This window comes from Piliocolobus tephrosceles, chromosome X, assembly GCF_002776525.5.
Source record: "Piliocolobus tephrosceles isolate RC106 chromosome X, ASM277652v3, whole genome shotgun sequence".
In the NCBI taxonomy this organism is placed as follows: domain Eukaryota; kingdom Metazoa; phylum Chordata; class Mammalia; order Primates; family Cercopithecidae; genus Piliocolobus; species Piliocolobus tephrosceles.
The window spans coordinates 66185118-66208751 of record NC_045455.1 but is presented as its reverse complement, the minus strand read 5'-3'; the positions used below and the strand labels follow the sequence as shown (position 1 = coordinate 66208751).

Here is a 23634-nt window from a genome sequence, read left to right as displayed (position 1 = left end):
TCCTACTTATCCTTTAAACCCAGCTCAAGTATCACCTCTACCAGGAAGCCTTCCCATGGGTCTCTCCTCTTGTTACTGCCCAGGTTCGTGGTACCTCTGACCACCTACACATTTCATCATGATTATTCATTTAAGTGCCATTTTTATGTAAATATGTATTGAACACCTAATACATGCCAGGAGCTAGAGAGAGTCCAAGTGTGTTCTCCCTGAGTGGCCATTTCACTTCTCAGTGTGGGCACCTCAGCCGTCAGCTTAGAGCAGAACCTCCAAACAGTAGACCATGTCACGTAGGATTTCCAGGCCTTTGTTCAGAGCTACCTTTATGACTTCCTTGTCTAAAGATGACTGTTTGCTAAAGCGGAATGGGCCACCCTGTGGCAAGGGGATGTAAGAGATTTGGGGCTGCATGTTCTGGTCTCTGTTTCATTATCTGTCCCCGAAACAACTAAGCTGGAGGCTGGCTGAGGTCTCCCCAGTCACTGCTGACTCCTCTGAGGGCCTAGGTCTCAGCATTTGATGAGGCTCTCCTGCATGCTCAGCTACCTTTGCCTCATTGTTTTTCAAGTTTTGTGTTGTTGTTGTTGCCCTTTTAACCAGTTAACTCTACATTTACACATTTTTCTCCTAGAGTTTTTTTTTTAAATAACTTTAAATAATTAGAATAGTAATACTTAACCCAGTATAGAAATTATAGTAATACAGGAAAAAAAATAAAGAATAAAATAATTTGTCCATCATCCTGCCACCCAAAATAAAAATTTTGGAGATACTTATGTCCAGTCTTTTCAGGTTGTTTATATTACAAAATGAATTCCAGTGTTGTTAAATTTTTTTTCTTATTTTTCTATTTTTGCCTTTATTTCATTGTTTACTCTTACTACTTATTTAATGTAACACTAAAACACTCAGGGAGATTGGGGTTACATAAAAGTTTATATGGTGCTGTTCTACATAAAATCGGAGAAAGACACTTCAGTTGATTTAATAGAGGTAGGGACTGTTTTTTTCCTCTTAATTTTGATAAGGACAGAAACTTACACAGTGATATGAACCAAGTTGACAAAAAGAATTTGTATTTTAGGCTTTGAACATTTAAGAGGTGTATTACTTATTGCTTCACACAGTAGACAGTACATATTTGGAATGGGTTATCTTTGAAAGTGGATAAAGATTGAAAATACAAATAGGTGCAAAATAGGTAAACATACATTTACAGAGCTATGTTGGACACAGTGGCAAACTAGGATGTTTCAGAAGTCATTCAAAGCAGGTTGCATTTTTGAGGACAACCATAGCTTCCTGCAAACATCCCTTGGTGTGCTTTCCTGAAAGCAGATACTGGTTTGAATAGCCTGTGAGTCTGCATTAGTATGGAAATTGCCATTTTTTAATGTGGGATCAATGCACCTGGGTTGTGTGTTACAAAACCAGACTTGAACTTCTTTGGGAGTTCCTTAGCAGGTTCACATCTTCCCAGGAAGGAGCAGGGGTGGTGGCGTGGGGGAAAGCATAGGACATCTGGCCCTAGGGTGTTGAAGCAGCAGGAGTCCAGGGTTTCTGGCTGAGTGTTAACTTCCTCTTCTCAAACTGACTTCCTCCATTTAGTGGAAAACTGGTTTCACATGATTTCCAAGCCTCAGATCCCCTGGTGTGTCTTCTGGGAGGGGCCTCTCCTCTTAGTTCCAGTTTGAAACCTTTCAAAACAGCCTTCTGACCAGTCCTGCTGTGGTCACATGCAGTCCCACCCTCCACCTCCAACCTGTTACTTCAGTAATCACATACCTACTGTAGCCAGGGAGGGCAGGCTTCACTGTAAGCACAAGGTGCAAGAGAAGGACAAAGTGAGCACTTGAGGATAAAGAGTGCTTTTCTGGAAGAAGGAAAGGGTCCAGGATAGACAGCAGAAGAACTAGCTACCACGTCATTCACCAGTGGGACTCTGAGCTCTGGCCAGAAACCTCAGCCACTCGTGAGCTGTCTTGCCTACGGCCAGCATTAGGGGTTTCTCAGTTGCTGGTTGTCTCTTTGACTGACTTGTATATAGGTATGGCAGAGGTTTATTTGTATGGAGAATTGGGTTCTAGCTGTAACTTATACTTGCCTTCATTTAGTCAAAGTTTGTATAATTTTTAGGAAGCCCAGCTTCTAGGCCTGCATCTTCTAGCTGTTATAACTTTGCAAAACACTTTCATATAATTGTATTTGACCCTCTTGATGACCTTGGGAAGCAGTTAAGGCAAGCTTTATTATCACCATTTTGCACATCGGGAAACCAAGATTCAGAGAAGTCAAATAATCTGTCAACATACAATAGAAATCCAGTGGCAGAGACTGTCAGCTCTCTGAAGTCCTTTTCCAGGACTCCTGCATGTGTCAGAGGCCACTCTGCTGACTGAATAATGATACCTCACCACTATGGGAGAGGCCAGAGGACCAGGAAAGGCTGGTCTCAAACTGCTCTCAGTTTGATGACTGGGGACTAGATACACCTCCTTCCCTGGAACCAAACCTGGTTGCTCTCAGTCACCCCAATCGGGTCTGTCTTTTCTAGCATTCCAGAATTTTTCCTGCTTCCCACATAGTTCATGCTCCATCTCAATATGTTTGCTGGTCTTTGTGGCTCTGAGTTGGCTATGAACCTGAATTTTTTTTACTAGCTGCTTCTCCAGTGCACAGGTCGTTCCTAGAAATATGGTTGTTGATAGGGACAACCCTGAAAGAATGGAGATTTTGTCTTCTGTGGTCCTGCTGAAGGCTAGTTTTCTAATTTTTATTTTTTTCTCCAAAGCTTCAAAAGAAATTATGCTTAGAGGAACCTATTACTTCAGTAATCACATAATTTTCCTGGTGTATGTCTCTCTTGCTTTCTTGGTTTGCCTCTTGTAGTCTTTGAAGAAACAAAGAGCTTCAACGCCAGGAAAATGACCCAGATGTCTTTGACAGCAGTGCTGATGTTTTGGGAAGGGAAGGCATATAGCTATTACTGAAATTAGTGTTCCTGGAGGCTGCAAGTAACTTGAAAATTATGCTGATTTGTCTTGCATGCATCGTATTTGTGTCCTACCAAAGTGTTTCCAAGGAAGTATCTGGCAAACAGGCAGGAGGGTGCCAGGGGTCGGGGGAAGGGGAGGGTCTGAATATGTTCTGATGGCTGAAGTCTAAAGAAAATGAACTGGAACCTATTTAGGATGTAGTATTGCATAAGCATGAGAGTGATAATCTCATCTCTCTTTTTCTTTTTTCTATTGGATCTTCTTAAGAAACCTGAATAGCCTTGATATGGTATCTAAAAATAAAGTGAATGGTGCTTTGATGTCTGTACTTTCTCCTCTATGTAACAGTGGGTGTATGTTTCTCAGAGCGTATCTCCTATGTGCCAAAAATCAGACAGGCTCAGGAACAAATGTCCATTGATTCCAAGTCATAAGAACAATTGGCAAAAATCACTTGTCTTTTGTCTTTGAACTTTAAATGCAGTGAAAAAAAACTTGTCTTAACCAAGAGAGGGATAAGAAAGAGCTGCCAAGTTTGAAAAACCTGCTTGATAAATAACTTCATATCAACTGTACAACAACCTGTACTGTATAGTCTGTAGATGAAAAATCATGTACCATTTTGGCTTGTACAATACTTTGTGACCTACTTTAAAAAATACAGAATGGTTAAGTCTGTGCATTGATACGTGCTGTATAACCTAATTTTTAAGCATTAAAATGTCACAGATATCTGGGGGTGGTGGGGAGAAGTACATGCAGCTATGTATAGAATATTGTAAACTCTAATAGGAAGATCAGTTTTCTTTTCTTGCCATTGGTCAAATGTTTCATCTGTTTTTGTCACTAGGTGTTTCTTATATCCCACAACCAGTTGCTCTCTCTTATCCTTCTTACATGTATTTTTGGATCCTGCCCCTTTCTCTTTTTAGCTTTCCCAGCTCTCCCTCCTTTCTCTTGCTTCTGCCCCATGGCTGGGTCTACTGGCTGTATTACAGTAGCTGGAGTGCAGCTGATTAGATGACTCTGCCAGTTTTTGAGGATGAGGAGGACAGGACAAGAGAGGGAAAGTTTTAAATGTTTACATCATAGGAGAATAGTCATGTCAGGATCATTGTGTTTCCAAGCTGCATTTTGTGGTTTTTAAGTTAAGAGGTATGGGACTTCAGATTAAGAGTTTCTTTACAGTATTATAGTTTAAAACGTTGGCTCTGGATAATAGTTGACTGAGCTTAAATCCTGACTCTATAGTTGACTTGCACTCTGACCTTCAGGCAAGTTTTTCATCCAAAAAAGTGGAAATTAATATGGCACTTATTATGTGACCAATATAAAGGACTTAAACAGTGCCTGGTAGACAGTAAATGGCCAATACATATTAGCTGTTATTTTTTATTTTACATTCATTAGACACAGTTGTCTCTTTGTCACTAGTATGTTTTCTTTAAAGTACAGATGTCAGGAAAGTAGCAATCAGAGCAATCAGAGATTCCTTGTTTGTTGAGGGTTTTTTTTTGTTTGTTTGTTTGTTTGGTTTTTTTTTTGAGACGGAGTCTCGCTCTGTCGCCTGGGCTGGAGTGCAGTGGGCAGATCTCAGCTCACTGCAAGCACCGCCTCCCGGGTTTACGCCATTCTCCTGCCTCAGCCTCCCAGTAGCTGGGACTACAGGCGCCCGCCACCTCGCCCAGCTAGTTTTTTTTTTTTATTTTTTAGTAGAGATGGGGTTTCACCGTGTTAGCCAGGATGGTCTCGATCTCCTGACCTCGTGATCCGCCCGTCTCGGCCTCCCAAAGTGCTGGGATTACAGGCTTGAGCCACCGCGCCCGGCCGAGGGTTTTTTGTTTTGTTTTGTTTTGACAGAGTCTTGCTCTGTCGCCCAGGCTGGAGTGCAGTGGCATGATCTCAACTCACTGTAACTTCTGCCTCCTGGGTTCAAGCAATTCTTATCAAGCGATTCTCATGCCTCAGCCTCCCAAGTAGCTGGGATTACAGGCATGTTTCACCACACCCAGCTAATTTTTGTATTTTTAGTAGAGATGGGGTTTCACCATGTTGGTCGGGCTGGTCTCTGACTCCTGGACTCAAGTGATCTGCCCATCTCAGCCTTTCAAAGTACTGGGATTACAAGTGTGAGCCACCGGGCCCAGCCTGTGGAAGTATTTAGATCAGGATTAGTAAAGAGATGGAAGAATTACTGCCAGAGTTAATGGTGACCAGTGGGACATACAATTGAATCTTTACAGAGAATATAGAGGCCATGAGAATAACTACTGTGGAATCAGTTACTTTTAAGGAACCAGAGGGGCAGAGCTTGAGATAATTGGGAAGTTTAACATATTATTAAACCTAAAATGGCCAGCAAGACTGATAGCTGCTTCTCAGTTGTCTGAGTTTTTTCTTTTTTTGTGAAAATACTTTTTTAGCCAGCATGACTATGTCATCTCTTAGATAAAAGAGTAAAAAAAGACAAAGTGTATAGCTACTCTTTTAAAAATAGAGTCGGAAGCATAGTTTTGGAAAAAGGTGTCTCATATGAGTAAATTTTCTAGACAAGTGAAATTTGGCTCTTTTAGTATCAAAACTTGCTTTTATAATTTCTTATTGAGTTTTTTCTAAAACTGAACAATTCATTTATGTTATGTTTATTGAGTATATCTCATGTGCCAGAAACACCACTGGAACTTTACATTATCTTGATTTTTACATATAAAATGCATTGTGTTCTGGCTTTTAAACAAGATACACTGGTTCTAATTTAATATTTTCTTGGAAGACTGATTGTTAAGCCCTTATGTAACTCTGTGCTTAGATTTTGTGACTTTTATATTTTGATCTTATTATTCCCTACATATTCCTGACTTTTTCCACGTAGTTGAAGGAAGGGAAACTGATTGTTAATTGATTGTTTATTATGTGTTCTAGGCACTTTCACATACATTTCATTTCAATCTAACAGAAACATGTAAAATTATTATTATTATACCCATTCTATAGATGAAACAACTGAACCACAGAGAAGTTGAGTATCTTGCACAGAGTCACACTGCTGAGTCAGGAGAGGAGCTGAGATTGGAGTATGAACCCATCTGACTCTAAGTCCAATGTTTTTTCTGTGCTGACATCATTGAAGAAATAGACATAAGTTAAAAGTAGGTTTATAGATCATGACCTTTCCTCACACTCCCTCTCTCTTTTCTAATTCTTTCCCATTACTCTAAAAGCAGGGTTTTCTTCTCTAATTAATTTAGCTATTCTTCACCTGTGCTAGATGTAAGTAAAATATAGCAGAAGTTAGAAAAAGAATGGAGCTTCCAAACCTGTTGGGTGAGAAGCTAGTCCATGAAATAACCCAGGATTTTCTCAGAGTAAATGGAAACTCTTTAACTTTGATAGAGTTAATTTATAGTTACAAGTAATTTTGTGTGCCTAATACCAGGTATAGACTAAGGAATTTATCAGAAATATTATAGTAAATGAACTCTTTTTCTCATACCAAGTCTTCAAAGTTCAGTCAGGGTAAATCCACCCTCCCATAAAAGCAGTGAAAAAACTGGCAAAGATAGCAAAAAGCAACTTTTTCAGAACCCCTGAAATTAGCCAAAGGCTTCCAACAGTTTGAGAAGTGTTTATTCAAGAAAATCTTCTGAATCTTATTAGGAACAGCAGGGTTTGTGGGATTGTAACTTGAACTACTCCCATTTCCTCTCCTCAGCTCTGCAGTAGCCTTGAAAACCAGCAGTCTTGCAAACACGGTACTTGTAGAAACCAACAGCCTTCAACCATTGGATAGGATAGGCCTAGATGGAAGATCCTCAAGAAGTCCCATTCCCAGAGCATTGTCCCTATTTGACTTTTCTCACAGCTCCTTGGAAAAGTCTCATTTGCAGGGCATAGTTGTTATTTGACCTACCTTGGAGCTCAGAGCTTGCTCTGTTCCCACAGAACCCTATGTTCAGGGTATTTGTCAAAAACAATCAGTGACAATCGTTTAATATTGTAGCTTCTGAGGGGTCAATACCAGTTGCGCAAATAAAAACCTGGCTAAAAACCTAAGGGTAAGATATGAGGAACAAGATGTACATAGAGGCTTTAAAAAACTCTGTCATATTCCTAGGGGATTAGAAGGCTACACACATATGCAGGGCTATGTGCATGCTCAGAAGGACCTGAGAGGGCCTCAGTGTCTCACCTCTGACTGACCATGAGGTCCTGAGAAAGCAGTAAATACAAGCTAAGGCAGATGATTAAAGTGCCCAGGTGTTGAAAGTATGCCTCAACCTACACACACAGCACCCCTCAGCAAAGATTGGATCACTTATTGGTTCACAGCATCAGCTAACCACTAAGCTAACTAAACAGAGACATCAGTGGCTGCACACTGCAAGAAATACAGACTTTACAGAATTAGTACAGAAAAGTCACTAAACAAATAAACAGCAACAACTGCAATAACTACAAAAACAGCAACAACAAATCCTGGGGAGTTGGGAGAGGAGAGTCTGATTTCCAGAATTGCCACATTTATTATTATCTGAAGTGCTCAGTTTTTTTGTTTTTTTCTTTTTAACAAAAAGCATGAGACATACATCCACAAACAAGAAAGTATGACCCATACACAATAGAGAAAGTAGTCAATAGAAACTGTCTCTGAGGGGGCTGAGATGTTGGATTTATTCTACAAAGATTTTATTCAGCTACTATCAACATAGTCAAAGAACTAAGGAACACCATGTCTAAAGAATGAAAGGCAAGTATGACAATGAAGTTTCACCAAATAGAGAGTATCAATAGACAGATAAATTGTAAAAGGATCTAAATTCTGGATTTGAAAAGTATAATAACAAATGAAAAATTCACTAGTGAGCTCAATAGCAGATTTGAGCTGGCAGAGGAAAGAATTAGAAAACTCAAAGACAGGTCAATTGAGATTATCCAGGGTGAGGAACAGAAAGAAAAAGCATAAAGAAAACTGAACCTGAATGTAGTCCCAGAGACCTGTAGGACACCATCAAGCCTACTATTATATGCATTATGGGAATCCCAGATGAGAAGAGAAGGGTGGGAGAGGAATATTTGAAGAAATAATGCCTAATACTTTCCAAATTTGATTTTAAAAATATTTGTCTGCACAACTAATGAGTGCAGGAAACTCTAAATAGGATAAACCCAAGGAGAGCCATACCTGCGTGTATCATAGTCAAACTGTGAAAAGACAAGGAGAATCTTGAAAGCAGTAAGAGAAAAATGACTCATCAAATAAAAAGGATCCTCAACAAAATTAACAGCTGACTTCTCATTAGAAGCTATGGTGGCTGGAAGTGAATGGGATGACATATTTAAGGTGCTGAAATAAAGAGTCTCAACAAAGAATTCTATATCTGTCAAAATTATCTTTCAAAACTGAGGAAGGAACCAAGACATTCTAAGATAAAGGGAAACAGAATGTGTCACTAGCAGACCTGTCCCACAAAAATTATGAAGGGAGTTCTTCAGATTGGAAGGATAAGGCACTAGATGATAACTTGAATCCACATGAATAAAGAGCACTAGTAAAGATAAATACAGAAATAGACATAAAAGCACAAATATATTTTTGTAACTCTTTTGGGTGATAACTACATAAAGCAATAACTATAAATGGTGTTAACAGGCTTATAATGCATAAAGATGTAGTTTGTATGACAGTAGCACAAAGGAGAGGAGAGGAAAAGGAATATGCAGAAAACTTACTAAATACTCTTGAAACTTAGTTAATACTAATCTGAACTACATTGTAAGTTAAGATACTAACTGTAATTCCCAGGATAACCACTAAGAAAATAACTCCTTTAAATGAAAGAAACAACAAAGGATCAAAAATGGTACCCTAGAAAACATCTATTTAACTCAAAATAAGACAGTAATGGGGAATCCAAAGGAATATGACATACAGAAAACAGAGCTAAATGGCAGATGTAAATCCTACCTTATCTATAATTATATTAAATATAAATGCACTAAGCACTTCTGTTAAAAGGCAGAGATTGGCAGAATGGGGGGAGGAAAACTCCTGACCTAACTATATCCTATCTACTAGACACACTTACACACACTTTAAAAACAAAAATAGGTTGAAAGTAAATGAATGGGAAAAGATATACAATACAAGCAGTAACTGAAGGAAAGCTGGAGTGGCAATACTAGTATCAGATGAAATCAACTTTATGATAAAAATTATTACTAGACATGTAACAGTCTATTGGGAAGATATTGCAATTATAAATGTATACACCCAATGACAGAGCCCCAAATTACATGAATCGAAAACTGACAGAACTGAAGGGAGATGTAGACAATTGAACAATAACAGTGTTTTTTTAGAGAAAGAGTCTCACTCTGTCACCCAGGCTGGAGTACAGTGGTGTAGTCACAGCTCACTGCAGCTTTAAACTCCTGGGCTCAAGTGATCCTCCCACCTGAGCCTCCCGAGTAGCTGGGACTACGGGCACATGCCACCACACGTGTATTTTTTGTAGAGACAGGGTTTCACCACGTTGCCCAGGCTGGTCTTGAACTCCTGGGCTCGAGCAATCTGCCCACCTTGGCCTCACAAAGTGCTGGAGTACAGGCATGCACCACCATGCCCAGCCAAGATTTTCTTTTTATTACTGATTTCAAAGTATTATTGTGATGTATAGTTTTATTCCTGTTTCTTATGCTTTGGGTTCATTGAACTTCTTGGATTTGTAGTTTTCATCAAATTTGGAACGTTTCAGACTTACTTTCTTCAAATTTTTTTTCATTCCTTCTTCTCCTTTTGGAAACTCCAGTTATACATATATTAAAATGCATAAAGTTGTCCCTTAGTTTACTAATACTCTTTTTTCTTCAAGTTTTTTTCTCTGTGTTCCCATTTTAGATGGTTTCTATTACTGTGTCTTCAAGTTCATCTATCTTTTCTTCAGCTATTAATTTTATCCAGTGTGTTTTTCATCTTTAGAAATTCAGTTTAGGTGGTTTTTTTTTTTTTTTTTTTTTTTTTTTTGCAATCTTCTGTCTCTAATTAACTTGTCCATGAGGAATGTTATTTTTAAAGCCTTTGTCTATCAATTCTATTATATTGTATATTAATACCCCTCTTTCAGTAATTGATTCTGTTTGCTCATTATGGGCCATATTTTTCTGCTTCTTTGAATGCCTCATAGTATTTGATTAGATGGCAGACATTGTGAATTTTGTCCTTTTGGGTGATGAGTATTTTTGTGTTTCTATAAATATTCTTGAACTTCATTCTAGGACACAGTTACTTTGAAAGAATTGGATACTTTTAGGTCTTGCTTTTATAATTAGTTTGGTGGGACCAGAGCAGCAAATAGGGCTGACTGTTCCCTACTACTGAGTACCCTTTTGAGTACTATACCCTTTTGAATTGTGAGGTTTTACAGTGTGTCTGGGACTAGGCACAATTCAAGACCCTGAGGTAGTGTGAGGTACTCTTCCCTCAAATCTGTTTAGATGGGTTTTCTCCTGGCTTTTGGGTAGTTTTATCACATGCCTGCACTGATCGTACTTAAGCGGGACCCTCTGCAGATCTTTGGGGTCTTGTTTCTTTTTAGCCCTCTCCTTTCCTGTGTGCTGACCTGTGAACCCTAACCACCTTGGTGTCTCTGGAATTCTCAGCATCATCTCTTCAATTCAGCGAGTCACCTAGGCTTTACTGGGTTCTCCCTTTCTGCACTGTGGCCTGGAAACTCTTTTAAAGCAGTAAGCTGGGCAGTCATAGGGCTCATCTAATTTGTTTCCCACCTCTCAGGGACTTCTGCATGGCTTGTGTGTAGTGCCTTGAGAATAGTTGTTTCATATGTTTTGTCTGGTGTTTTGTGGGTTTTTGTTGTTGTTGTTTCAGAGGGTTAATTGAATTCCTGTTATTCCATCTTGGTGGAAAGTAGAAATCTTTTTTTTTGTCTGTAGATACTTAATGTCACTATTAGTTTAAGAAAAAAATGGTCATATTTTAACCATTCATGGGTAAGCCAACTTCTAAAATATGTCTGCTCTATTTAAGCTTATGAAGATCTGAAGTAGAGTAAAGGGAGTGGGAGCCATAGAAAAATAAAAGAGAGTAAAATCTCCTTTCTTTCATCCTTTCTCTTTTGCTCTTTTGGTAAATTGTTGCTATGCCCCCTTACTAATCAGAGCCCCATTGTTCCTTTTGGTAATAGGGACATTTTGAGAGTTCCATGAATATGCCACTCAAAATATATGATGAGTGTTACCAATAAAATAGTCATGGTTATTATGTTTTAATTTGTGTGATAAAAACTTGATGGTTTTGGTACAACTGGTTAACTCATCGAAAAAAATATTTAAATTGGATTTCTTCTTAATATCTTATACCCAGATGTAGTCCAGATAGGTTAAAAATATAATTTCTAAATATTAGATGAAAATATAGGCAATTCACATAATCTTAAGAAAAGACCTTTCTAAGTGTGATATAAAGGATACAACCATAATGAAAAAGATTGATATGATTGCATGAAGATTTTTTATCTTTTATATGGCAAAAGTCATTATGAGCAGGATTAAAAACACAGTTGATATCCTTAGTATATAAAGATACCTCACAAAGTAGTAACAACAACAAAAAAGTCAAATATCCCACTCGAAAATTAGGCAAAGGATAATTGTGTAAAAAGTATAAGTTTCAGGTAAATATGCTTACAGTTCTCTACTTCATAATAACAGTAACGATTACAAATGATAGTACTACTAATAATAGCTATCATTTATTTAATGTTTCTTTTCTTTTTTTTTTTTTTTTGAGACGGAGTCTCACTCTGTGGCCCAGGCTAGAGTGCAGTGGCCGGATCTCAGCTCACTGCAAGCTCCGCCTCCGGGGTTTACGCCATTCTTCTGCCTCAGCCTCCCGAGTAGCTGGGACTACAGGCGCCCGCCACCTCGCCCGGCTAGTTTTTTGTATTTTTTAGTAGAGACGGGGTTTCACCGTGTTAGCCAGGATGGTCTTGATCTCCTGACCTCGTGATCCGCCCGTCTCGGCCTCCCAAAGTGCTGGGATTACAGGCTTGAGCCACCGCGCCCGGCCTATTTCATGTTTCTATTTGCCTGATTATTTTAATGTTTTCAGTAGATTGGCTAATTTGATACTTTGAAAAACAGGTATACTATTATTATCATTCTATAAATGGCGTTTGAGACAGGAGATTAAGACTCTTGCCCAAGGTGACAAAGCTATCCAGGTGGCTAAGCCAAGATTATCACCCAGGCCTTCTGATTCTAGACCCCTGCTTCTCATCATTCCTCACAGAAATAAATTTAAACTACCTGAATATCAACTGCAGCTTGCAGAGAAATTGGTAATTTGCTCAAGATCACATCATTTGTAAGTGATAAATTGAGTTAAAAATCTTAGAAAAGTTGTGTAAGTAGAAGAAAGGAAAACAGGATAAAGTAAGGTGAGCAACAAAGCAGTTGTATGTTTTAATTTTAGATATTCATGGTTTATTTTCAGAATATTTAAAAGATGCTTCAAAGAAGATGAAAAGTGGGCTAATGTTTGTAAAACTGGTTAACCCATGTTCAGGTAAGTTCTCTTCTCGTAACTTGAATGTTCTTAAATGTTGTGGCTAATGAGTATATATACTTTTATGTCTTTGTGTCCTTGCTTTTGCTCTTTCTGAATAGCTTTTAAAGTTAAGATGGCACCGTGACGAGAAGAAAACAAGCTGATGACATTACTAGTCTTCCCAGATAATTCATTTGACTTAAACATTTAAACAATTTCTTCTCATAATTTTAATTCACGGAACTATCCAGCCATCAGAAATACTGGTAAAACAAAAAAGTAGCATGTTTGAGTTCTCTTTAAAAACAGATTAATTTTCTTCGGCTTCTTTAAGCCAACTTTTCTTAGAGTAGTTATTCAACGTTAGCCTCCATTTTTATTCATTTTATCTTATAAAGTAAAATAAACAACCAGAATTAAACAAAAAACAAAAACCTTTTACTTGACATGCCAAGATTTTGATTAGTTTCAGTTTTAGCTATACTTCCCTATTTTCTTCTGACCAAAAAGTAGTACATTTTTTTCTCTGTCAGGGGATGATTTTTTTTTTATGATAAGCATTGTCTATTGAAGAGATTCATATTTTATTGAAAAACAATTTTATTTTAACTTTATATTCAGTGCATTTTCAGTTTTGTCTTCACATTTTTTAGGCAAAAATATTAAAGTGTATTCTAAATATGGAGTGATATGGGTGATAGTGTTTATCTCTGTGTGTAATTGTTTTTCCATTAATTTATAAGGTTTTGCATAGACACCTGATACTTGCCATATTAGAGGTTTCTCCTGGTGACAGTAATACTGAATAGTAAAAGTACGGGAGGGCCAATGGGTAGTGCCTTGTTGTTATAGAGACAAGTAAATAGAAGCAGCAAGAGAAGAAACACATTCCTGACTTTCTCCAGCGTTCTTTTCTTCAAAATGAAATTGACTGTAATTGGTCAGTTATATTTAGAATTCTTAGTTATATATCAGACTAAGTTGAGGTGAGAAATATTTCTTGAAGAGAAGTTTTAGGTAGCAGTAAAGGTTCTAAAGCATTTAAGAAAAGTACAGGTACAGAAGAAAGCCAGCCCTCTTTTAAAATTTCTGTTTTATCTAAATGCTCATAGACCACAGAGGAACAAATGTTTTTATTTGCTACATTGGCAGTGGGAAAGTAAAGGCTAACATTTGCTGAGTTCTTACCATGTGCCAAGTATTGGTTCAGGAAATTTACATGTGTTCTTTTTTTAATTCTTATAAAAACCCTATGAGGAGGTTCAGTATTGTCCCCATTTTACAGATGTGGAAACAGCCACAGGGAGGTTTATGTAACTTCCCCAAGGGCATGTGCCCAGCATATGGTGGAGATAGAGTTAAACTCAACATCCTTGTCTCCAGAGATTGTGCTATGGTTAAAAGAATTTTTTTTTCATTAGTTGAAGTGATAAAACATGCAGATGTGCACAGTCTTCACCCTCTTCTGCCTCCTCCCCTTTTTTTTTTTTTGTTTCGTTAAGAAAGAAAAGGAAAAAATTAATTCCGTTGAATAAAGCTTTACTCACTCCCTATGGCTTCAAGCATGTCTGTCTTTCTCACTTAGGGTTGGCCTATGGGGTCCATGGGCTTGGTCCCTGTCTTAGACCCTGTGTGGGGAGAGCCACACGCTACCCAGAGGCAGGGACCCACGTGCCAGCTCATGTCATATGGCTGAACTATTGTGTTTTGATAGTTTAGGAATGGATATTCCCTCTTGATCTGATGGAGGATTTAAGGACAGGCTTTGTAGCAGTTAAGATAAATGACTTGCACTTTCTGATTTTTTGGTTTAAGTCCAGTGAGGATTATGGAGCTGGAAAATTACCATCTATGTATAATAGCTATAAGCTTTCCTTGGAATCAAGGAAATTTTAGAATAGACCTGTGTATGTTTATGTTCATATTAGGAACATTCCTCAGAGATATTGGATAGTTTTCTGGGGGGTGTGTGTGTGAGAAAACTTACAAATAAAAGACAGATTTGTCTTAACAGGAGAAGGAGCCATTTACTTGTTCAATATGTGTCTACAGCAGCTGTTTGAAGTGAAAGTCTTCAAGGAAAAACACCATTCTTGGTTTATAAATCAGTCAGTTCAATCAGGTAGGTGACTAGTGTAAGCATTTCCAATAACTAAACACATACTGCAGCTTTTCTTCACACGTGGGGTTGTGGGTCTGTCACAGGGTTTGGAGTCTGGTCACTGGTTTAGCCTTCCTTGGCATCAGAGCAGGTTTAATCAAGAGAAAGGAAAGCTCATTTGAGCACTATGGTTAGGTCATCTCCTGTGTGTCTTAGATGGTAGGAAATTTTAAGCTAGCAACTCTGATTTGTCTCCTAAAACAGTGACATGTCCTGAGTTAGAAGTTAGATTTGTACATGGGGCACATATCGTGTTGATTGGAAACTCATTTGAGGATCTTTGTGTTTTTAACATGTTACTTCCTTGAAACTGAATACTGATATGGCTTCTAACATAGGCTAGAACTTAACAAAGTTTCTTTAAAATGCTTTGTCATATACCTGCCTGCCCACCTGTTCCCCCACCCCCATACACACATACACCCCCCAGCACCAAAGTTCTGTTTCTTGTGGTGTTCCCTTAATTTGGGGACAGGGCTGACTAAAGGAAGAGTAGGCCAATGGAACTGTTCTGCCTCATGTTCTGGGATGGGGACAGTCAGTGGGTATTCAAAGCATCCCACATCCTGCTGCCCACAGACTACAGAAGGGACTGTGTATAGAGAGAATGGCACTGCTTTCCCATGGCTTTGTCCTCAAAAGCACAGGAAATTACATTTTACTGCAGCTTTATAGATAGACTGATTATACAGGTTTCCTAACATTGCTGTGTTCTCATTCTGTCTGTGCTTCCTCCTAACCCCTCTTTTTGCAGGGGGTTGGGAGGCTGTGTTAAAAATGATTTCTAAAGAAGGAATGGAAAGTTAAAGATCGACTTCAGGGTCTTGCTTCTCTCCACACAGGAATTTGAAGCTCTTTGGAGTAAAATCTCATAGAGCACATTCTGCCTTTTGAGAGAATCACACAGACTCTCAGACCTGTATAAGAAGAGATTTGAATTTGGAATTTCACATATATTTTTCAACACTGTTTTTCACTTTGAGATTAAGGTGAAATAGATTAAAGCCACATTGTCTTTCCAAGACGTTTAATTCCATTCGTCCTTTTTGTGATCTGCAGGAGGTCTTCTCCACTTCGCCACACCTGTGGATCCTCTATTTCTGCTTCTTCACTACCTCATAAAGGCTGATAAGGAGGTGAGTTTCCAGTTTGGGGCATCCACAGTGAGGAAACAGAATCAACTATTTTTGCTTGATCTCCTCTCTCTGCTTTTAATGATCCAAAGGTGGATTCTACTTTCAAATCTAATATAGTAACTGGAAAAAACATGAGTCATATGGGCCAGTGCAGGACAGAGCACTACTGCACAGCCAGAGAAGCAGCACCTTTTTCTTGATCCAGTCTGACCTTGGCTTGCTTGTGACCTCTGACTTGCCTGACTCACTGTGCTATGCACCTTACTGCTTGACAAAGCCTAGCAACTAACACTCCTTTATCATTAAGTATTCCTTACCCTTGAAATACAAAACAGGTATTTAAAAATTGACCACATGTCTTAGGAGAGGAAAAATTTATCTTCTTTAGTGAGAGACTGTGGAATAGGTAACCTGGGGCGGGTCCAGTAGAAGCTCATTAATGGGGATGTGCTAGTTGAGACTTAAGGAATCCTAGATGGATAAAATTTACCTTTGGAATAGAAATAAAGACACAGCTTACTAATAGTAATAATTTTAGCCAGAATTTCTGTAATAGTTTGATCTCAGGATACATTTACAATTAAAATTATTAAGGGTTCCAAAGAGCTTATGTTTTTCTGTGGGTTCTAGCAATACTCACTCTTAGAAATTAAAGCTGAGAAATTTAAAAATTATTTATTTAAAAGTTAAAAATAATAAGACCATTACATGTTAACATAAATAACACATTTTTTATTTAAACAACCAAATTTAATGAGGCATGTGGCATTTTTGCATTTTTGTGAATCTCTTTAGTGTTTGGCTTAACTAGAAGACAACTGGATTCTTATATCTGATTCTTCATTCAGTCTGTTTCCGTATGTTATTTTGGTGAGAGTATATGAAAAATATGCGGCCCCATACATCTTTGTAGTTAGAAAAGGAAGAAATAATGTTACAGCCTTTTTAGATTATTGTGGATATTTTTCTTTAATACTACCTAAAAAAGCAACAAGTGGTAGTTTTTTAAAGTTTAGTTGCAATGTGGAATCTGAAACTTTGTCAGTTAACTTTTTATGCTCTGTTACATTAAAATCCATTGGTCTGTCTTGCACTTAAAATGGATCTTTTTTGGCGGGGCGCGGTTGCACACACCTGTAATCTCAACACTTTGGGAGGCCGAGGCCAGCGGATCTCGAGGTCAGGAGATCGAGACCATCCTGGCTAACACGGTGAAACCCCGTCTGTACTAAAAATACAAAAAAATTAGCCGGGCGTAGTGGCAGGCGCCTTCCAAATGTTGACACATCTCATTTTATACACACACACACACTCCCTTTGGTTAATGTTACCACTGATCTCATCAGAAAGCTCTTTAGGTATTGAGAAGCTGTCATAGTGGCAGATAGAAATTTTCTACAATTCTGATTTTTGCTTCAAAGCTCAAATTTTATTATTGGCTGTAAATACTGTCAATCTTTCCCTTGAAATGACAGGCTCACTTCATTCATATTTGGCCTAATACCGGGGTCTGAATCACAATAATTCATAGTGGGTTTTTCAAATAAAAATGGTATCTGTGAAAAAGCAGCTGGTTCTGCTTGCAACTAAGCCAGCCCCAGGAGAACATGCTCTTCCTGGTAATCAGCTTACCTCTGGTTAAGCATCCAAAGGCCTTAGCCATACCTCACTTTCATCATAGATAATTTACAAGACTTGTGTTCAAGATTCAAGATTTAAATAAAATTAATTGCTTTTGCTACTTACTCAATGATATTCGTAAATGATACTGGCATTTTTAAAACTGCACATAAATGGCAATGAGGATCCAAATGATGACTAGGACAGTCTGGTGCTACCACCAGACTCGTGCTAAGGAGCCAGCAGTTTTACCCACCATTGCATTTGAATCATCAGTGCAGATGTCCACACAGTGAAAATGCAGATAGCATCTTAGCAGTATTAGGAAAATAGCTTTGAGCTTGGGTACTTCATGACCCAGGGATCCATCAACCATAGTTGGAAAATCTTTTAATTAATAATTTTAAGTGATAAGTGTTACTCAAACTGCTTCGAAGAATCTGGTTTTTTTGTACTCTCATGTTTGCATAAAGTTTGAACACTTATAAATTTCTTGCTTAATCCTTAGACCAAATTCCTGAAACCTCCATTTGGTAGGTAAATTAATTTAAGTTGCTATAAATGCTGAAAGTCATAAAGTATCAATGCATGCTTTATCTTGATGCAGCTTAGCCTCTTTTAGCCTCCTCCTTCCCTGCCCTCTGCCCTTCACTGTGGATTAGTGAAGTTTTATCCCTTCATTTAATCATGTGTCCGTTTATCTGGAAGCTACTGTGATGGCCAGTATAACGAGGGCACACAAGCTTTGAGGCTGGTAAGCCTCGTGTCTTTAAGGAACAGAAATGGTCCTAATCACCACCAGGAAGGCCCTGGGGAATATTCAGTGAGGAATTTGAAAACCTCAGTGGCTCACCTATGTGGTGTTTTCTAGGATAAATTAATGAGCAGAAAGACACCAACCAGTCTCAGCACATGTATTGATCTGCACTTAAGGCTCCCCTCCCCTTTTTGATAGCATTTCTCCATCTCCCATTAGGACCATGACTCTGGGGGATTAACCCTATCCTGGCACTCTAGGCGTCTCTGGGGTGCTATGGAGCTCACGTTGACAGGTGCAGAATGAAGCAGAAATGCTGTTCAGGATGGTCTTTGGCTTTCATTTTAAACTGTCGTACTTCCCAAACACATCTTCCCAAGTGCCAGAAATACCCTTTAAAGTAACACTTGAGATGTTTGGGTATTTCCCTCTCTGCATTTTAGACATGATCATTTCCTATTTAATTAAAAATTATGATACACACTTTTGAAATGTGACCTTTTCTTTTAAACTTTATTTTAACATCAGTAAAAATAACTTTTTTTTCTGGATATCCCACTGCTACTAGCTTTATAGTCAAGGCAGGTTGCTTATTGCATTTCCTTCAATGTATATATGGTAAATAAAAATAAGAATGAAACCCTAGTTAATTATGAAATTATTTTATATCATGACTGTGTGGTAGTCCATTACATATAAATATTGTTTTAGAGTAGTCAAATATTTAACATATTGATTGATCATGGAAGACTAAAGATTTAAGGTAGAAATCTAAAGACAGTAAGACTTGGGAAAAATCTGTGCATTATTCTTACTATTTGAAGGAAAAAGAATATTTAAATTGAGATAGTTCATGGCACTAGTTAACCTAAGAGAAAGTATGGCAAGCTATCACATGTGCTCCTAAATGATTGAAAAGATTTTACCCTTAAAACCCAAGAGAGCTGCATTTGCAGAAATTGATCAGACACAGTTTTTGTGTCTTCAGGAGGAGTTGTCAGTACACGAGAGATAGAGCGAGCTAGAAGTGGGGCATGGGCAAGGCCATACATCTGGTACAGTCTGGTGTCCCCAAAACAGGGGGCTAATACCTTTATTTAGACAAACTTCACCTCTACTTGCTACTAGTACAGTTAAGAAAAACTGGACCTAATTCCGAAGAATGATGTTGTGAATCCATATGGTCTGCACTTCTGGCCTACTGGCAACCAGGCCGTATAAACTTCTGTGGCTGAGCCTAATTTAGCCTGTCTGCAGTTTCCCAGGACTTCTCCGTCTGTCTGTCTTTTTTTTTATTCTGGTCTAAATTTGGAAGCATTGTCAAGCAGCTCTGACAGGGGTAGATTCACTTTTGTATTTTCTTTTTGTGGTGAGTGCTTCTTTCATCATCCCTAGAGTGACGATGGGGAGGCAGATGTATGTCTGGGCCTGGTCTGGGCTTGTTCCAGTGTGATAGTCAGGATTCTTGCTCTGTGACCACAGCTGGTTCTTCAAATTGAATGGGTTGGACCAGCCCCAGGCAGTCTCCACCGTCTTTGCAAACTTCTGGGGCTTCCAGTGCTTTTATAGATTGATTTTGTTCCCCGTTTCATTTGGGGACTGTACACCTGAGGTAGATGGTGTGGTGCGTGGCACCCCAGTGCTCACAGGCGCTTCCTAAAGGGATCTGGGGTTCGTCCTAGAGCCTGTCCCATTGTAGGGGTTCCTTAGATGGAATAGTGGCTCTGCACTAAGTTTAAAGGCCCAGTCATGAGTAAATGTGTCTTTTTCTCTTTTTTTCTGAATGTCTTTGTTGAATGAAATGCTTGCTTTCCAACTAACTAAAGTGTTTTTTCAGGGGAAGTTTCAGCCCCTTGATCAAGTTGTGGTGGATAACATGTTTCCAAATTGCATCTTGTTGCTGAAACTTCCTGGACTTGAGAAGTTACTTCACCATGTGACAGAGGAAAAAGGTATGGTATAACTTAAAGATTTATGGCTGGTAGAAAGGATGGACTTTGCCTAAGAATGTGGCTGCTTACAGGCCCACTGAATGTAAGGCTTATTCTGTGTCCACCATAGGGAAAGTTGTCATTCAGATTTGCTAACACTGCCAGCACTGTTCCTCTATTGCTTTGGAGTGTTTAGTCTTTGAAACTACAACCACGGCAGTCTAGTGCTGTGTCCCACAGGGCAGGAATCACAAGGTGTGGCTTCAGTGTCACCTATTCTTTGAACTAGTTCTGTGACATCAGGCAAGTCACTCAGCTGCCTTCTGCCTCAGATTTCTCATTGTAAAATTACATAAAACCTGTACCTTAATAGATGGAAGCATTTATCGAGCACCTTCCAAAAGCATATGTTGCACATTAGTGCTAAGCTCTAGGTACTTATGAATAAGACAGTCCTTTTCTTCACTTTGCGCCCAGTCTGACGGGGGTCAATGACAAACTGAGCAGTGACTGCACAGGGTAACGGAAGTGGACTCTGAATTTGCTGGGGATGCACAGGACAGGTTTCTAATCTGGCAGGGTTGGGTGAGGGGTGCAGGTGGGTAGATGTTGCATTGCTTTCCTGGGGGAAATGACCGCTTTATGGAGTACTGAAGGATAGTCAGAGAAGCAGTTTAACAGAGGCTTAGATGTATGGAAAAGTTTGTCAGGTTCAGGAAGTTCCAAGAAGTTCAAAGTATAGGATGCTGGGGAAGGATTTAGGTTGGTAAGGAATGAGGCGGGAATGCTGGGCATGAGTCCAGATGGTAAAGGGCACTGTGTGTGTTTGAACTTTGCTTAATGTTAGTGGAGTGTGTGTGAAGTTTTAAGCATGGCAGTCTGCAGTGTGGAGAGTATATTGAAGAACCCAGGTCCATCGAGGCTGTTGCAGTGATCCAGACAGGAGATAATGGTGGCCTTGATCTTAGGAGACAGAACAAGAAAAAAGTAGCCATTTAGAGATGGAGCCAACTGCATCTGGTGGTTGGGTGGTGGTCAAGGAGAAGGAGGAGTCAAGAGTGACTTCTGGGTTTGTGCCTGACCCAAAGGATGTGTAGTGGTGGGATCCTGGACACAGGGAACATGGGCTGGAGAAGTAGGATAGGGTAATGAAGAGATGCGTTTTCGCTGTCATTCATTTAATTTTTCAGAAGGGAAAGTAAGGCAGTGTGTGTGAATGTGTTTTAACAGGTTAGAAATAGTATAAAAACTTGACTTCAGTGTCTCGAAAAATCATCCAAGTAGTTTCAGAGTTAATATGGAAACAAAGTGTGGGAACCAGAACGTTGGGCTGATAAGTAGTGGCTGTTTGGGGTCATAGATGGTTTGGCCAACTATGACGGTTCTTCTGGGACCAAGAGAGTGGTGATTCCAAGAAGTGTAAGCTTACAGTGGGAAAGAGGAGAACCTATTGATTGCATTTTATGTTTAAGGGTCCCAGTAAATTCATATTTGGCCACACTTGGAGCTCCAGTTTGGAACTGAGGGATGTGTAGTGCCAAGGTTTTTATCAAAGCAGTTCCATTAAAGATATTCTCTGATGCTGAATTTGGCAGAGGACAGCAATCTTTTTGTGGGTGACAAATGAAGTAACCCATAACCACTTTTAAAAGATAAAGTAATGAAGAATAATTTAATTAAGCCATGTTAATTTTTGTCAACTTAACCCAAGCTGAAAATGCAGTTAACTCATTGCCCAGAATTCTGCTATTAGCTGTATAAGAACAATCATCTTAAAACCCAGAAATCTGGATTTAGAAACAGTGTTAGTGCCTCAGCATTTGTTTCCTTACAGTCTGCAGCCGAGAGCAGGAGGCCGTCTCTGTCTCATCCCTTCCCTCTTGTACACTGAACCCCTGACCGTTTATTGCATCATTATCTGAACTTCTGTCTTAGTCTCCTTTGCTTCTCAATATTGCCTAACTTTTGGAAGTTCTGCACTTCCATTTTCAAAGAAGCTCTATTATTGGCCTTTATATTTGCCAGATTTCGAAAACTCTAGGCGTCAATTTTTTTTTCTTTATTTTTAAGTGATGGGCAAAACATAAAATACGTTAGAATAAATTTCACGCAGTAAAAGATGTATTCAATCTCTAGAGGTTTGGCAGTTTCTTTTTATCAAATTCTTCCCTTAATAAACTGCAGCCTGTGAATCTCAAAATAATGGAAGGTTTAAAAACAGAACCAAAAAGATTTTTAGTTTTATTTTTTAATTTTTTAAGATAAGGTCTTGCTCTATTGCCCAGGCTGTAATGCAGTGGCACAATCACGGCTCACTGCAGCCTCAATCTCTGGGGCTCAAGCAATCCTCCCATGTCAGCCTCCTGAGTAGCTAAGACCACAGGTGCAAGCCACCACGCTTAGCTAATTTTTTCATTTTTTTTTCGGTAGAGATGAGAGGGGGTCTCTCTGTGTTACCCAGGCTGGTCTTGAACTCCTGGACTCAAGGGATTCTCCCGCCTCAGCCTCCTAAAGTGCTGAGATTATAGGTATGAGTCACCATGCCCATTCTCCAAAAGATTTTTAAATGAGGGGAAAAAATAAGTAAGATTCTCAAATGCCTCATCCTCAAAAAGACCTTTTCATCAAAATACGTACAACCATTTTCACATTACTTGCTTTACCCCTTGACCCAAAACATAAATATGTGAAATATGTTTCTTTATGGAAGATCTGTGTACAGGGACAGTGTACGGAGATAAACATCTTTTCCATGAAGATCTACAGGGATCAGCATTCAGAAGTTTACCACTGCCATAGAGTCTAAGACAAGTGCAGTACATGCACTTGTATGACGGCAAAACTTCTGTGGTTATTGGTTTACATGTATTATGTAGTCCTTGCAGTAATTTTCTTTCATTATATATTATAACCTGTGTTCTCACAAATGAGGAAACCGCGGCTTAAAGAGTTGAAGTAACTTGACTGACACTATAGAACTTGAAGTAGTAGAAGCAGGATTTGAACCTATGTCTGTCTGACAGCAACTCTTTTGCCTTCCTTCTTGTAGCTGTGTATGTAACATTTCCAAAATACTCTGTAAGCGTTTGTGTGTGTGTGTGTGTGGTGTTTCATGTGAAAATAAAAACTTGACTCTTTTTTTTTTCTTTTTTTTGAGACGGGGTCTCACTCTGTTGCCCAGGCTGGAAGGCAGTGTTGCAATCTTGGCTTACTACAACCTCTGCCTCCTGGGCTCAAGTGATCCTCACATATAGCTGGGACTCCAGGCGGGCGCCACCACGCCCAAATAGCTGGGACTACAGGCCTCCCAAATAGCTGGGACTACAGGCGGGCGCCACCACGCCTGGCTAATTTTTGTATTTTTAGTAGAGACAGGGTTTCACTATGTTGGCCAGGCTAGTCTCGAACTCCTGACCTCAAGTGATCCACCCACCTTGGCCTCCCAAAGTGCTGGGATTACAGGTGTGA

The 23634-nt window shown here is 39.1% G+C and overlaps 1 protein-coding gene across 3 annotated transcripts in view; it reads left to right on the top strand.

Moving 5' to 3' along the window:
• Positions 1-23634, top strand: part of RNASEH2B (ribonuclease H2 subunit B) — a 64985-nt gene that overhangs the window by 5664 nt on the left and 35687 nt on the right. For 2 of the 3 annotated variants that reach the window (XM_023187357.3, XM_023187355.3), the window contains exons 2-5: positions 12508-12579; positions 14576-14683; positions 15782-15858; positions 20073-20187. In XM_023187357.3, the coding sequence (XP_023043125.1) occupies positions 12508-12579; positions 14576-14683; positions 15782-15858; positions 20073-20187 (372 nt within the window). Of the gene's footprint in view, positions 1-12507; positions 12580-14561; positions 14684-15781; positions 15859-20072; positions 20188-23634 lie in introns of all 3 variants that reach the window. The other variant, XM_023187356.2, reaches the window with a different exon arrangement.